An 18,179-nucleotide genomic window follows, 5' to 3' on the forward strand; every position below is an offset into this window, starting at 1 on the left:
GGGCTTATTACAGGACAGCACACATACTCTCTGACTGAAAGTAGTGGGTGGGGGCTTATTACAGGAGAACACATCATCTCTGACTGAAAATTAAGGGTTGGGCTTTTAATAGGACAACACATAATATCTGACTGAAAGTAGGGGGTGGGCTTATTACTGGACAACACATAATCTCAGATTGAAAGTAGGGGGATGGGCTTATAATTGGACAACACATAATCTCTGACCGAAATTTAAGGGGTGGGCTTATAATAGGACAACACATAATCTCTGACTGAAAGTAGGGAATGGGCTTATTATAGGACAACACATAATCTCTGACTGAAAATAAGGGGGGGGGGATTATTACAGGACAGCACATAATCTCTTACTGAAAGTGAGGGGGTGGGCTCATAACAGGACCACACATAATCTCTGACGGAAAGTAGGGGGTGGGCTTATTACAGGACAACACATAATCTCAGATTGAAAGAATGGGAGTGGGCTTATTATAGGACAACACATAATCTCTGACTGAAAGTAGGGGGTGGGCTTATTATAGGACAACACATAATCTCTTGACTGAAAGTAGGGGGGTAGCTTATTATAGGACAACACATACTCTATGACTGAAAGTAAGGGGGTCTGCTTATTATAGGACAACACATAATCTCTGACTGAAAGTAGGGGGTGGCCATATAACAGGACAACACATAATCTCTGACTGAAAGTAGGGGGATGGGCTTATTATAGGACAACACATAATCTGTGATTGAAAGTAAGGGGTTGGGCTTATAACAGGACAACACATAATCTTTGACTGAAAATTAAGGGGTGGGCTTATAATAGGACAACACATAATCTCTGACTGAATGTAGTGAGTGGGCTTATTACAGGACAGCACATAATCTCAGATTGACAGTAGGGTGGTGGGCTTATCATAGGACAACACATAATGCACTGACTGAAAATTAGGGGTTGGGCTTATAATAGAACACATAATCTCTGATTGAGAGTAGGGGGTGGGCTTATTACAGGACAACACATAATCTCAGATTGAAAGTAGGGGGTGGGCTTATGATAGGACAACACATTATCTCAGACTGAAAGTAAGGGGGTCGACTTATTATAGGACAACACATAATCTCTGAATGAAAGTAGGGGGGTGGGCTCATTATAGGACAACACATAATTTCTTGACTTAAAGTAGGGAATGGGCTTATTATAGGACAACACATAATCTCTGACTAAAAGTAGGGGGGTCGGCTTATTATAGGACAAAACATAATCTCTTGACTGAAAGTAGGGGGGTGGGCTTATTATAGGACAACACATAATCTCTGACTAAAAGTAGGGGGGTCGGCTTATTATAGGACAAAACATAATCTCTTGACTGAAAGTAGGGGGGTGGGCTTATTATAGGACAACACATACTCTATGACTGAAAGTAAGGGGGTGGGCTTATTATAGGACAACACATAATCTCAGACTGAAAGTAAGGGGGTCGACTTATTATAGGACAACACATAATCTCTGAATGAAAGTAGGGGGGTGGGCTCATTATAGGACAACACATAATTTCTTGACTTAAAGTAGGGGATGGGCTTATTATAGGACAACACATAATCTGTGACTGAAAGTAGGGGGGTGGGCTTATTATAGGACAACACATAATCTCTTGACTGAAAGTAGGGGGGTGGGCTTATTTTAGGACAACACATACTCTATGACTGAAAGTAAGGGGGTCGGTTTATTATAGGACAACACATAATCTCTGACTGAAAGTAGGGGGTGGGCATATAACAGGACAACACATAATCTCTGACTGAAAGTAGGGGATGGGCTTATTTTAGGACAACACATAATCTGTGACTGAAAGTAAGGGGTTGGACTTATAATAGGACAACACATAATCTTTGACTGAAAATTAAGGGGTGGGCTTATAATAGGACAACACATAATCTCTGACTGAATGTAGTGGGTGGGCTTATTACAGGACAGCACATAATCTCAGATTGAAAGTAGAGTGGTGGGCTTATCATAGGACAACACATAATACACTGACTGAAAATTAGGGGTTGGGCTTATAATAGAACAACACATAATCTCTGACTGAAAGTAGGGGGTGGGCTTATTACAGGACAACACATAATCTCAGATTGAAAGTAGGGGGTGGGCTTATTATAGGACAACACATAATCTCAGACTGAAAGTAAGGGGGTCGACTTATTATAGGACAACACATAATCTCTAAATGAAAGTAGGGGGGTGGGCTCATTATAGGACAACACATAATTTCTTGACTTAAAGTAGGGGGTGGGCTTATTATAGGACAACACATAATCTCTGACTGAAAGTAGGGGGTGGGCTTATTATAGGACAACACATAATCTCTGACTGAAAGTAGGGGGGTCGGCTTATTATAGGACAACACATAATTATCTCTGACTGAAAGTAAGGGGACAGGCTTATTATAGGAGAATGAGCAAGCTTTCATGGCATTCCTTCCTAACTGCAATATATATTGGTGGGGCTTATTATCAAGCAAGCATGGGCTTATTGCCGTATAAATACGGTAAACAAGCTAGCAAATGATATGACTGGCCTTAAAAATTTGGGATTTATTTCCTTATGAACTTTTATGATGCACTGCACGTTCAACACATGTTTAATGACCAAAGTGAAGTTAAGTATATATAGCGTAACAGTTCATCAACTGATTTGGTTTGGCCATTATTGTATTTGTCTATGTAACACTTCACAGTTCACTTCAAACAGGGCAAAGTATATTGTGAGCAATCAATATTCCCTGAGCTTCCAAACGAACTTTTAGTGGTATGACATAATGAACAAAGGGCAACAACTCTGTATAAAATGGAGAACAGGACCAGTGTATAGTATGCAATAAACCACCATTAATCTAAAAGGCATACCCATATAAAATCCAAAGGTGACAAGAGTATATAAGATATGATTCAGACAAAGTAATGCACAGCAAACTAAGGGCTATAACTCTGTAAATGATCAGAAATGAGACCCAATTTTAGTATGCAACAATCCAGTATCCCACGATTTAGATATATCCTGTATATAAAGTGACAAACGGACAGATGGATCATGCAAACCTGTAGTCCCTTTCAGTAGAATGTTTGTACCAGCAGGAAACTAATTATAATTGGCTTTAACAGCTTCGAATCAATCACTCAAGTGACTTAGATTGTTGGAGGGAAGATCGCTCAATAGAATTTCATTGACGACACACACACACAACCTTAATCATATAGGAGGTCCATTTCAATCAAAAAGCTGATGACCATATTTCTAGCATCTAAATACGATTAATAATTAAATTGATCGATATACATGATGTTTTATGAATAAAACATTGCTGCTACATTGTACCTACTATAAATATTGAACACATTATCAAAATAACATACTTTAAGTATTTTTTCCAAAAGCAAGCTACTGTACCCTATTCACAATACCATTGATCAATATCACAAAAACAGTGCACAGAGGAAAGCAACTGCAGGAACCGTATCTTGAAGATCCAATCAATGTCCGATAAATAAAATTCAGGAAAAAAGATAAATTGATTCTAGTTTTTGCTCAGATGACCATGTTATAGCTACATCTTTGTATATTTAGACTTCTTACAAACAGTGGTTGTTAAAAAACAAACTTACACAGAGCAAAATTGGTTTTCCCACACAAAAGTGTTTCAAACAGAAAAATTAAATTATAAAAAAGATAATGTCTCAAAATTTCAGCGACATCTCTCAACTTCTAGACGACTGTTTTATAATTTATACCTGCAAAAAGGTTGTCCTGTTTAAAGTATCAATTAAAGTCACTCAGAAGTGGATTTTCACGCAGCCAGACAGAAGCTTTTTACTTGAAAGCCATTTTAATGTAACCTAGCTTCCTCTAGGGAAGTGACAGATGAGTAGTTTCTATAGCGATCAAGTGTCTTTGAAGAAATGAAAGAATTAAATGGCACTATATTTTTAGTAATAAGTAATTTTCAGAAATATTTCTATATACCATGACATATTTTGAAGGTAAAGTAAATAAAGTTAAATCAATATACATGTATTTATTTTAAAGCTATTTGTTCTTCTCTTCCAAAAATTAGTTTGGTACTTAACACTAATTAATTTGCAAACTTATTTTATGTGCATGATAATAACATCTTACAATTGTTTCATTATTATTCTTGGAGTGAAACTCTTTTGTAAAATTGACAAAGTTATTAAGGTACATGAAGCATGGATCCTTAAGTGGCAGTTCATGTTTCCTTAATTCTGAAAACTCGTTCTTTTTCTAGTTTCTTTCATTATAACCAACGAGTCTAGACTTATTTTATTTAATCCCAGGAGTGTTCCTTTGTAAATAATACACCTACCTCAATAATAACCCATACATTTTTGCCAAATTAAACATGATGTTATTTTGGATAGATTCAAACTTCAAGAAAAATACACTGAGGGTCTTTTAATTATAGCATGGAGGTTACACAGGTTTCTGGATTATGAAGGTTTCCGTTAAGCCAGGGTGGAATGTGGTAATAATGGAGTAGCAACTGTCACAGTAATATTGAACCTATGATTTCATAGCTTTAGGTTTGGTGAGTTTTTATGGGCGAGCTAGCAGCTGATTCTGGATCGAAACGCCAGTAACTGTGGCCACTCTATTACAGAGGTCAATACGATTGTATCCATCCTCTCTCAGGGGAGGAAAGAGGCTGGAATAGCCAACCCCTGCTGGCTTTATGGCCAGTTATAACTATAACTCATAACAATGGGATTGGACTGTCTCTGGAAATAGATTGTCTCTTCCATGCATCACAATATCCTTTATATATCTACAAATCATCTCTCTAAACTAGTAATAACCTACATATATATCTATACTTTGAACCTCTTTATACTTATATTTTAATAACTACTCCATATAAATACTCTCTCTATACAAATAACCTCTCTATACAAATAACCTCTCTATACAAATAACCTCTCTATATAAATAACCACTCTATATAAATAACTTCTCTATATAAATAACTTCTCTATACAAATAACCTCTATATACAAATAACCTCTCTATACAAATAACCTCTCTATACTAATAACCTGTCTATACAAAAAACCTCACTGTACAAATAATCTCTCTAAACTAATATTATAACCTCCCTATACAAATAACCTCTCTATACAAATAACCCCTTGATACAAATAACCTCCCTATACAAATAACCTCACTATACTAATAACCACACTTTACAAATAACCTCTCTATACTAATAACCCCTCTATACAAATAACCTCTCTATACAAATAACCTCTCTATACTAATAACCTGTCTATACAAATAACCTCTCTATACAAATAACCTCACTTTACAAATAACCTCTCTATGCTAATAACCCCTCTATACAAATAACCTCTACACAAATACTCTCTCTATATAAATATACTCTCTATACAAATAACCTCTCTATACAAATAAACTCTCCATACAAATAACTTCTTCACAAATAACCTCTCTAAAAAATAACCTTTCTATGCAAATAACCTCTCTATACTGATAACTGCCTTATTCTAAAAACTGCTCCATACAATGACCTCTCTATACTAATACCTGTAAATAAACAATGCCTGTCTATTACAAAGAACTATTTGTAAAATAAATGTTACCTTGGTTTCATTATTATCTATGTTTAAAAAAGTATCTGTTTTTAAATTAAATAAAGGCCACAAGAATAGCATAATTTCTTTACTGATTGTAGTCCTGGAAGGAAGATAGAATGTAAAACCCATCAAATGCACCAAAACGCCATATATCAGCTGACCAGCGACCGTTCCACTGAACTGTTGGTAATGAGACCTTCCTTTACAATGGCCATTAAGTAAATTTATGGGCCTGTTTTGCTCTTTTTCACTATGAACACAAGGATAGGAAAAGTCTTAATCAAGTACAGTTTTTTTGGAGCTAAATCACCAAACACACTCAGAGGCATAACTTTGGAGGGTCTTTTTTTCATTGATTTCTGAAACCTTAGCCTCCGCAGGCCATTCATGTTGGGAGATGGCATCTTAGATGGCAGAGGACAGGTCGCCGTGGTAACTGATCCGGGTGTTTGTCAATAAACATGGCCGATCTCCTTTCAGTTAACAATCAATATTCTCTAATTACACTAAAGATATCGGCAGGCTTCCTCAGTGTCTATTTGCGTACCCACAGAAGCAGCAGTTGACAGGCCGGAGAAAGTGTCGGTGTGCAACAGGGTTTATAGAGACGTAATGGAATTTTCGAAGAAAAAAATCCTACCAAGAAACATTAATATCCTAAAAACAGCCATGGATGCTGCGTTTAAATTGGAAATTGTATTTAGATGATCACATTTTTAAAGAAGGAAATGGAATAATATCATTTTGCTTGTCTGGTGAAAATCAATGGAAATTAGAAAGACGATGGAGCTAAGTAACTGTATCAAAGTGACACTTAAAGACTAGGTCTGAAAATATAAAATCTGCAGACGTCTTCAATGCGCTTTTTAATGAAGTATATTAATTGTGTGTAATCTTTCTTTGAGAAAACTTTTAGTACCTATACATAACCATACTGTTAGCCATAAGATTACATTAGATCTCACTCATTGATTGGACAATGATCAAAGGCTTATGAGATATTGCTTACATTATCCCTGTTGTCAATTTCTACAAAATAAAAACTGTTTTTTGCAGATATATTGAGACAAAATGTTCTTTCTTTGTAAAAAAAAAAAAAGGGTTTAAAAACTCTTCTTTAAGTTATTCCGTCTTTGCGTATTTCAGAGTTATCTTCTCTTGGGAGCAGGTATTGATTGTTACGTCACTTGTTTGTGAGGGTAAACGTCATCAATTTTTGAGAAAACGACGTAATTTTCTCACACAAACCAATGACGTAACAATCAATACCTGCTCCCAAGGGAAGATAACTCTGCAATATGCAAAGACGGAATATCCAAGGATAACTTACTAAAACATGATGATCTTGACTTAACCTTAACACCCTGAAATAGTATCTCATTCAAGGTTATTATTATACTTGATCTGAGTAAATTCTGCTGAATATTTATATGGCTTTAATCTATATATTAAATTCACTGTATGAAGTTTGAAGAAAATCTACTGATAAATCATGTTGTTAGAACAATGAAAAAGATGATAAAATTAGGATAAAGTTGTAAAACACTTGATTAAAATCCGCATAAAAATAAAATCACTAGAAAAATGTCAACCGAGATACTTTTTCTTGCAAAATAACAGTGACCTTAACAACTTGACACCCTGAAACAAGAACTCGTCCAACCTCCTCAAATGTTGAAGAGAAAAAACTATCTCTACAGCTTCTTGGAGGGGAGGGAGGATTTTCCACCCCCACCTCTCAAATAGGGACTTGCCTCTGGACACCTGCCCACCTTTCACAAATATCTGGGTAATTACCTGGAGTTGACAATGAATTTTGACAGAAACACATACATGTACGTATGCTTCTTTATCCCCTTATTACAGGGGAATAAAAACAAAAATTATTTCTTCATGGAATGTACATCTGTATAGTACAGTGACAGTTAATACTAAGATGTCTATAACTATAATACTTTAGAAATATTCATTACTTTCCACAAACATTAAGACCCATTTCATTTAAATATTTTACCATCAATTACTTCTGGAAAAAAATAAAAAATAAACAAATATGAACTTTATCAATTCTTATATGAACAAATTTGGTTAACCTACCTCTGATTTAAATTGTTTCATTTGACCGTCATTTTCCCTGGCTTTCTCCTCGTCCAACGCCATGTTTGACCAAAATTTCTTAGCTAGTCTATCTGCCCAACAACCGTGTGGGGTCCAACAGAGCTGTTTTATCTTACCAGGTCAATACAGAATACAATAGGACAACTTGATGTAGGTAAATGTAGATCAGCTATATGTTACAAACACAGTAAGTCTTACGCTGACCATACAAATACAAACTCGGTCAGGCAAGCTCCAAATACATTGAAAGATAAAATATTTCATCTACCTAGAACAATAAAATATTTGTTTCCATGCACGTCAACCACACCAGGATCTTCCCTCATATATAAAACGACCTTAATTTTTTTATTTTACAAGCAAGTGGTGACATAGCGTTGTTACCACACTCTGAATTACAATTCATACAGCCCATAAGAATGTACATTACGTCTGTATAACTCTGTGTCTTAGTTCACAGATGTTCCCTCCAGCACAGTGACATCGTAGTACATGTATATGTTTGTAACACATAACTGTCAGCTCACCATCAACATTACTATTGTGACGTCAATTTCTGCTGCTAAAGTTGTTATGCTTAGTTCAAATTACTGATACTGAGTGAATATCTGCTGGTAAAGTTAGGCTTAATTTAATTAAATTTACTAAATATACCGAATGAAGTGTTTATATATTGTTTGCACTTGAATTTAGCTATTTAATTTTATGTTCTGTAAGTTTTTTCCAAAAAATGTAGAATTTTTCAAAATTTAACTTCTTGCTATAAAAATTCTATAAAAAATGCAGGAATTGCAGGAAGCAAATTCTAGAATCAGTCAATTGGATTTTTCTATGATAATCCAATTGGGTATACGTAGAACACTGAGTTTTCATAGGGACTGGGTCCTGAAATTGGTCCAAGCTATACATATAAAGACAGCAAAAAAACTGTCCTAAGTTCGTTGACAACCTCATTTCATATATAGTATATCCAATCATAGCCAAGCATGTAAAAAGTGCAATGAATGATACTTCAGTAACTCTGCATTAGTACATGTTTATAAATGATAGTTGAGGGAGATAACTCTAACACAAACACTATGGTGTATAAGTTAAGGGAAATCAGTATAATGTGTAAGGGAGATACAATTTTCATTTTAACAAAAATCACTATATATACTGTATAACAGGAATCAGCGTAATGTCTACAGGCAGTAACTCTAACACAAATCAGTATCTCAGTAGTAATGTTGCCAATTTCAGTCCCAAAGACATAGGCAGAAAAAAAATCTACTTAAAATGTACATACTCAATTTAGAGTACATCAAAATGTCTTGCAAATGAAATTTTTGAAATTTGTGTATAACAGTTTGATTCTCCCCTCTCAACTTTGTATATAAAAGGCATGTGTTGGACACAATCTGAACATATCTATACATACACTCCTTAACTTATGATATATATCAGCACAGAAAACACTTCTGTAAAGATTTTATAACTAAATATGAAGGCTGGGGCGAGACAAGATCCCTGATTGAACAAAATTTGATTTACACAAATGTCAACAGTGATCAAAATAACTGGCTGTTGTTCAATAAACAGATATATAGAACTTCTCCTGTTGACACAATGTTGAAAGTGAGGCTATTTGGTCAAGGAAGCTTACCCCTCATTGGTCCATTTATTTTGTAATGTAATTTAGTTTGATGGAAAGAAGCTAGTTAAGGCAGGTGATTTGTTAGGGGTAAAAAGAGGTGAGGACTGGGCATTAACAGTGATTTTTTTATTTGATCCCCGATAGCCGTTGCCTTTTACTACTTAGCGAGGCAGATTTAATTGTACATAGGATTACGATCACCTTCTTACCTCTGTGCTCAAGGATAATTTTCCTTCAACCAGTGGTAGAGCCTCTGCCAAGAAGTCTGGGAAGTCTGGGATTGCAGGTCCGATCCCCAGCGGAAACTATTATCCCATACTTGCATGTGAAAGACAGGAATTGACCCGTGAAAAGATAAACCTGTCTTCCCGAGGGAGAGACAGCCGGCCTACATGTGATATGACGTCACTCCGACAGTGGTTAACTGCATGATGAATGGAATTATTGCCGCCAAATAACGTTGGTATTTGAAAAAGTTGTGTTGTTTTGACTGTTAAATTATCATTGACTTTGTACTTATTATAAGTTATATCAACAGATATATTACAGTTGTTCGATTATTAAATAACAATATTTTTAACGCTATGCTTAAAATGGATTTCTGATTCTATGTTCAGGGTTCATCATGTGTATTCCTGTGCGTCATGGAATACAAGTATATGAAGGTCACGGAGTATTGACACGGGCATGTTTCTTTTGAGTATGGGAGAAAAAGGATCAAACATGGGTGGGGTCCGTGGACAGGGAAATCTCCACCCTCGGGTAAGGATTTGGCTGTCCAATAACCGTCACACCCATGTTAGATTCTATTATTCTCTTTCCTTTACAACAGTAAGTCCTTCCAACAAACGTTAAGATGGTACCCCTAGAAGTGCTGGTAGGGGATGGAAACACTGGTCTTTCAAGTACAAAAGAATGACATTTTTTAACACAATCAACTATAACAATAGACCTAAAGTTGGTCTCCTATTAATTAGGGGAAAACAAAAGAAGGGAACAAAGGTATTTGCAGGTTCCAAAAATACTTGTATAGATTACAAATATTACTGACCTAGCAGGCAGAAACATATGAAGTAGGTTAAATTTGCCAAGACTCACCATTTGATGTTGTCTGGATGCTTCTTTGAATTTATATTACAAAGGTTAAGGTCAGAGGCCTAGGTCTACCCTGATACAGTGCATGTTAGATGGGTGTACAGAGGTCTATCCTGATACAGTTTGTGTTAGAGGGGTGTACAGAGGTCTATCCTGATACAGTGCATATTAGATGGTTGTACAGAGGTCTATCCTGATACAGTGTATGTTAGATGGGTGTACAGAGGTCTATCCTGATATAGTGTATGTTAGATGGGTGTACAGAGGTCAATCCTGATACAGTGTATGTTAGATGGGTGTAGAGAGGTCTATCCTGATACAGTGTATGTTAGATGGGTGTACAGAGGCATATCCTGATACAGTGTATGTTAGATGGGTGTACAGAGGTATATCCTGATACAGTGTATGTTACAGGGGTGTACAGAGGTCTATCCTGATACAGTGCATATTAGATGGTTGTACAGAGGTCTATCCTGATACAGTGTATGTAAGATGGATGTACAGAGGTCTATCCTGATACAGTTTGTGTTAGAGGGGTGTACAGAGGTCTATCCTGATACAGTGTATGTTAGAGGGGTGTACAGAGGTCTATCCTGATATAGTGTATTTTAGATGGGTGTACAGAGGTCTATCCTGATACAGCGTATGTTAGATGGGTGTACAGAGGTCTATCCTGATATAGTGTATTTTAGATGGGTGAACAGAGGTCTATCCTGATACAGTGTATGTTAGATGGGTGTATAGAGGTCTATCCTGATACCTGTATAGATGGGTGTACAGAGGTCTATCCTGATACAGTGCATGTTAGATGGGTGTATAGAGGTCTATCCTGATACCTGTATAGATGGGTGTACAGAGGTCTATCCTGATACAGTGTGTATTAAGTGGGGGGTACAGGGGTCTATCCTGATATAGTGTATGTTAGATGGGTGTATAGAGGTCTATCCTGATACCTGTATAGATGGGTGTACAGAGGTCTATCCTGATACAGCGTATATTAGATGGGTGTACAGAGGTCTATCCTGATACAGTTTATATTAAGTGGGGTGTACAGAGGTCTATCCTGATACAGTGCATGTTAGATGGGTGTATAGAGGTCTATCCTGATACAGTGTATGTTAGATGTGTGTACAGAGGTCTATCCTGATACAGTGTATATTAGATGGGTGTACATAGGTCTATCCTGATACAGTGTATATTAAATGGGGGTACAGAGGTCTATCCTGATACAGTGTATGTTAGAGGGGCGTACAGTGGTCTATCCCGATACAGTGTATGTTAGATGGGTGTACAGAGGTATATCCTGATACAGTGTATGTTAGATGGGTGTATAGAGGTCTATCCTGATACCTGTATAGATGGGTGTACAGAGGTCTATCCTGATACAGTGTATATTAAGTGGGGTGTACAGAGGTCTATCCTGATATAGGGTATGTTAGATGGGTGAACAGAGGTCTATCCTGATACAGTGTATGTTAGAGGGGTGTACAGAGGTCTATCCTGATATAGTGTATTTTAGATGGGTGAACAGAGGTCTATCCTGATACAGTGTATGTTAGAGGGGTGTACGGAGGTCTATCCTGATATAGTGTATGTTAGATGGGAGAACAGAGGTCTATCCTGATACAGTGTATGTTAGATGGGTGTACAGAGGTCTATCCTGATACAGTGTATATTAAGTGGGGTGTACAGAGGTCTATCCTGATATAGTGTATGTTAGATGGGTGAACAGAGGTCTATCCTAATACAGTGCATGTTAGATGGGTGTATAGAGGTCTATCCTGATACAGTGTATGTTAGATGGGTGTACAGAGGTCTATCCTAATACAGTGCATGTTAGATGGGTGTATAGAGGTCTATCCTGATACATTGTATGTTAGATGGGTGTACAGAGGTCTATCCTGATACAATGTATGTTAGATGGGTGTACATAGGTCTATCCTGATACAGTGTATGTTAGATGGGTGTACAGAGGTCTATCCTGATACAGTGTGTGTTAGATGGGTGTACATAGGTCTATCCTGATACAGTGTATGTCAGATGGGTGTACATAGGTCTATCCTGATACAGTGTATATTAAATGGGGGTACAGAGGTCTATCCTGATACAGTGTATGTTAGAGGGGTGTACAGAGGTCTATCCTGATACAGTGTGTGTTAGATGGGTGTACAGAGGTCCATCCTGATACCTGTATGTTAGATGGGTGTACAGAGGTCTATCCTGATACAGTATTGTATGTTAGATGAGTGTAGAGAGGTTTATCCTGATACAGTGTATGTCAGATGGGTGTACATAGGTCTATCCTGATACAGTTTGTGTTAGATGGGTGTACAGAGTTCTATCCTGATACAGTGTGGGTTAGATGGGTGTACAGAGTTCTATCCTGATACAGTGTGTGATACAATGTATGTTAGATGGGTGTACAGAGGTCTATCCTGATACAGTGTATGTTAGATGAGTGTACCGAGGTCTATCCTGATACAGTGTATGTTAGATGAGTGTACAGAGGTTTATCCTGATACAGTGTATGTTAGATGGGTGTACAGAGGTCTATCCTGTTACAGTGTATGTTAGATGGGTGTACAGAGGACTATCCTGTTACAGTGTATGTTAGATGGGTGTACACAGGTCTATCCTGATACAGTGTATGTTAGATGGGTGAACAGAGGTCTATCCTGATACAGTGTGTGTTAGATGGGTGTGCAGAGGTCTATCCTGATACAGTGTGTGTTAGATAGGTGTACAGAGGTCTATCCTGATACAGTGTATGTTATATGGGTGTACAGAGGTCTATCCTGATACAGTGTATGTTAGAGGGGTGTACAGATGTCTATCCTGATACAGTGTATGTTAGATGAGTGAACCGAGGTCTATCCTGATACAGTGTATGTTAGATGGGTGTACAGAGGTCTATTCTGATATAGTGTATGTTAGATGGGTGTACAGAGGTCTATCCTGTTACAGTGTATGTTAGATGGGTGTACAGAGGTCTATCCTGATACAGTGTATGTTAGATGGGTGTACAGAGATCTATCCTGATACAGTGTATGTTAGAAGGGTGTACAGAGGTCTATCCTGATAAAGTGTATGTAAGAGGGGTGTACAGAGGTCTATCCTGATACAGTGTATGTTAGATGGTTGTACAGAGGTCTATCCTGATACAGTGTATGTTAGATGGGTGTTCAGAGGTCTATCCTGATACAGTGTGTGTTAGATGGGTGTACAGGGGTCTATCCTGATACAGTGTATGGTAGATGGGTGTACAGAGGTCTATCCTGATACAGTGTATGTTAGATGGGTGTACAGAGGTCTATCCTGATACAGTGTATGTTAGATGGGTGTACAGAGGTCTATCCTGATACAGTGTATGTTAGATGGGTGTACAGAGGTCTATCCTGATACAGTGTATGTTAGATGGGTGTACAGAGGTCTATCCTGATACAGTGTATGTTAGATGGGTGTACAGAGGTCTATCCTGATACAGTGTATGTTAGATGGGTGTACAGAGGTCTATCCTGATACAGTGTATGTTAGATGGGTGTACAGAGGTCTATCCTGATACAGTGTATGTTAGATGGGTGTACAGAGGTCTATCCTGATACAGTGTATGTTAGATGGGTGTACAGAGGTCTATCCTGATACAGTGTATGTTAGATGGGTGTACAGAGGTCTATCCTGATACAGTGTATGTTAGATGGGTGTACAGAGGTCTATCCTGATACAGTGTATGTTAGATGGGTGTACAGAGGTCTATCCTGATACAGTGTATGTTAGATGGGTGTACAGAGGTCTATCCTGATACAGTGTATGTTAGATGGGTGTACAGAGGTCTATCCTGATACAGTGTATGTTAGATGGGTGTACAGAGGTCTATCCTGATACAGTGTATGTTAGATGGGTGTACAGAGGTCTATCCTGATACAGTGTATGTTAGATGGGTGTACAGAGGTCTATCCTGATACAGTGTATGTTAGATGGGTGTACAGAGGTCTATCCTGATACAGTGTATGTTAGATGGGTGTACAGAGGTCTATCCTGATACAGTGTATGTTAGATGGGTGTACAGAGGTCTATCCTGATACAGTGTATGTTAGATGGGTGTACAGAGGTCTATCCTGATACAGTGTATGTTAGATGGGTGTACAGAGGTCTATCCTGATACAGTGTATGTTAGATGGGTGTACAGAGGTCTATCCTGATACAGTGTATGTTAGATGGGTGTACAGAGGTCTATCCTGATACAGTGTATGTTAGATGGGTGTACAGAGGTCTATCCTGATACAGTGTATGTTAGATGGGTGTACAGAGGTCTATCCTGATACAGTGTATGTTAGATGGGTGTACAGAGGTCTATCCTGATACAGTGTATGTTAGATGGGTGTACAGAGGTCTATCCTGATACAGTGTATGTTAGATGGGTGTACAGAGGTCTATCCTGATACAGTGTATGTTAGATGGGTGTACAGAGGTCTATCCTGATACAGTGTATGTTAGATGGGTGTACAGAGGTCTATCCTGATACAGTGTATGTTAGATGGGTGTACAGAGGTCTATCCTGATACAGTGTATGTTAGATGGGTGTACAGAGGTCTATCCTGATACAGTGTATGTTAGATGGGTGTACAGAGGTCTATCCTGATACAGTGTATGTTAGATGGGTGTACAGAGGTCTATCCTGATACAGTGTATGTTAGATGGGTGTACAGAGGTCTATCCTGATACAGTGTATGTTAGATGGGTGTACAGAGGTCTATCCTGATACAGTGTATGTTAGATGGGTGTACAGAGGTCTATCCTGATACAGTGTATGTTAGATGGGTGTACAGAGGTCTATCCTGATACAGTGTATGTTAGATGGGTGTACAGAGGTCTATCCTGATACAGTGTATGTTAGATGGGTGTACAGAGGTCTATCCTGATACAGTGTATGTTAGATGGGTGTACAGAGGTCTATCCTGATACAGTGTATGTTAGATGGGTGTACAGAGGTCTATCCTGATACAGTGTATGTTAGATGGGTGTACAGAGGTCTATCCTGATACAGTGTATGTTAGATGGGTGTACAGAGGTCTATCCTGATACAGTGTATGTTAGATGGGTGTACAGAGGTCTATCCTGATACAGTGTATGTTAGATGGGTGTACAGAGGTCTATCCTGATACAGTGTATGTTAGATGGGTGTACAGAGGTCTATCCTGATACAGTGTATGTTAGATGGGTGTACAGAGGTCTATCCTGATACAGTGTATGTTAGATGGGTGTACAGAGGTCTATCCTGATACAGTGTATGTTAGATGGGTGTACAGAGGTCTATCCTGATACAGTGTATGTTAGATGGGTGTACAGAGGTCTATCCTGATACAGTGTATGTTAGATGGGTGTACAGAGGTCTATCCTGATACAGTGTATGTTAGATGGGTGTACAGAGGTCTATCCTGATACAGTGTATGTTAGATGGGTGTACAGAGGTCTATCCTGATACAGTGTATGTTAGATGGGTGTACAGAGGTCTATCCTGATACAGTGTATGTTAGATGGATGTACAGAGGTCTATCCTGATACAGTGTATGTAAGATGGATGTACAGAGGTCTATCCTGATACAGTGTATGTTAGATGGATGTACAGAGGTCTATCCTGATACAGTGTATGTTAGATGGGTGTACAGAGGTCTATCCTGATACAGTGTATGTTAGATGGGTGTACAGAGTTCTTTCTGGAAGCCCTGATGTAAGAAGTGCATCAGGAGGTCTATTGGGGCTTTAAACTGTAGTCGTTGTTGGTGGGTGGGGGTTCTAGATATGTCTGAAGTTCTTTGTTGTTATTGAGCAGGAAGGGGAGGTAATTACAAGGATGGTTTTAGTATTGGTGTTATGGAGTATTAGGTTTGTAGGGCTGACTGGATATTGGTGTTTTGGAGAATGTTTTGTAGAGCTGACTGGATATTGGTGTTATGGAGTAAGGTTTGTAGGGCTGATTGGATATTGGTGTTATGGAGAATGGTTTGTAGGGCTGACTGGATATTGGTGTAATGGGGTAGGGTTTGTAGGGCTGACTGGATATTGGTGTTATGAAGGAAGGTGTGTAGGGCTGACTGGATATTGGTGTTATAGAGAAAGGTTTGTAGGGCTGACTGGATATTGGTGTTATGGAGCAAGGTTTGTAGGGCTGACTGGATATTGGTGTTATGAAGTAAGGTGTGTAGGGCTGACTGGATATTGGTGTTATGGAGTAATGTTCGTAGGGCTGACTGGATATTGGTGTTATGGAGTAAGGTTTGTATGGCTGATTGGATATTGGTGTTATGGAGAATGGTTTGTAGGGCTGACTGGATATTGGTGTTATGAAGTAAGGTGTGTAGGGCTGACTGGATATTGGTGTTATAGAGAAAGGTTTGTAGGGCTGACTGGATATTGGTGTTATAGAGAAAGGTTTGTAGGGCTGACTGGATATTGGTGTTATAGAGAAAGGTTTGTAGGGCTGACTGGATATTGGTGTTATGGAGACAGGTTTGTAGGGCTGACTGGATATTGGTGTTATGAAGGAAGGTGTGTAGGGCTGACTGGATATTGGTGTTATAGAGAAAGGTTTGTAGGGCTGACTGGATATTGGTGTTATAGAGAAAGGTTTGTAGGGCTGACTGGATATTGGTGTTATGAAGTAAGGTGTGTAGGGCTGACTGGATATTGGTGTTATGGAGAATGGGTTGTAGGGCTGACTGGATATTGGTGTTATGGAGCAAGGTTTGTAGGGCTGACTGGATATTGGTGTTATAGAGAAAGGTTTGTAGGGCTGACTGGATATTGGTGTTATGAAGTAAGGTGTGTAGGGCTGACTGGATATTGGTGTTATGGAGTAAGGTGTGTAGGGATGACTGGATATTGGTGTTATAGAGAAAGGTTTGTAGGGCTGACTGGATATTGGTGTTATAGAGAAAGGTTTGTAGGGCTGACTGGATATTGGTGTTATAGAGAAAGGTTTGTAGGGCTGACTGGATATTGGTGTTATAGAGAAAGGTTTGTAGGGCTGACTGGATATTGGTGTTATGGAGAAAGGTTTGTAGGGCTTACTGGATATTGGTGTCATGGAGTAATGTTTGTAGGGCTGACTGGATATTGGTGTTATAGAGAAAGGTTTGTAGGGCTGACTGGATATTGGTGTTATGAAGTAAGGTGTGTAGGGCTGACTGGATATTGGTGTTATGGAGTAAGGTGTGTAGGGCTGACTGGATATTGGTGTTATAGAGAAAGGTTTGTAGGGCTGACTGGATATTGGTGTTATGGAGAAGGGTTTATAGGGCTGACTGGATATTGGTGTTATGGAGTTAGGTTTGTAGGGCTGACTGGATATTGATGTTATGGGGAATGGTTTGTAGGGCTGACTGGATATTGGTGTTATGGAGTAAGGTTTGTAGGGCTGACTGGATATTAGTGTTATGGAGTAGAGTTTGTAGGGCTGACTGGATATTGGTGTTATGGAGAATGGTTTATAGGGCTGACTGGATATTGGTGTTATGGAGTTAGGTTTGTAGGGCTGACTGGATATTGATGTTATGGAGAAAGGTTTGTAGGGCTGACTGGATATTGGTGTTATGGAGTAAGGTTTGTAGGGCTGACTGGATATTGGTGTTATGGAGAATGGTTCGTAAGACTGACTGATG

General features: G+C 38.4%; 1 protein-coding gene across 14 annotated transcripts in view; it reads right to left on the reverse strand.

The window, feature by feature from the left end:
- The window catches only part of LOC110442987 (dipeptidyl peptidase 4-like), a 406,309-nt gene that overhangs the window by 171,743 nt on the left and 216,387 nt on the right, over positions 1-18,179 (reverse strand). Inside the window, exon 1 of one of the 14 annotated variants that reach the window (XM_021486904.1) lies at positions 7,770-8,049. The exons of the other annotated variants lie outside the window; for them this stretch is intronic. Coding sequence (XP_021342579.1) covers positions 7,770-7,832 — 63 coding nt within the window. The 5' untranslated portion in view covers positions 7,833-8,049. Of the gene's footprint in view, positions 1-7,769; positions 8,050-18,179 lie in introns of those variants that run through there. 14 annotated transcript variants of the gene reach the window in all.

Source organism: Mizuhopecten yessoensis, unplaced genomic scaffold (assembly GCF_002113885.1).
Source record: "Mizuhopecten yessoensis strain PY_sf001 unplaced genomic scaffold, ASM211388v2 scaffold716317, whole genome shotgun sequence".
NCBI lineage: Eukaryota > Metazoa > Mollusca > Bivalvia > Pectinida > Pectinidae > Mizuhopecten > Mizuhopecten yessoensis.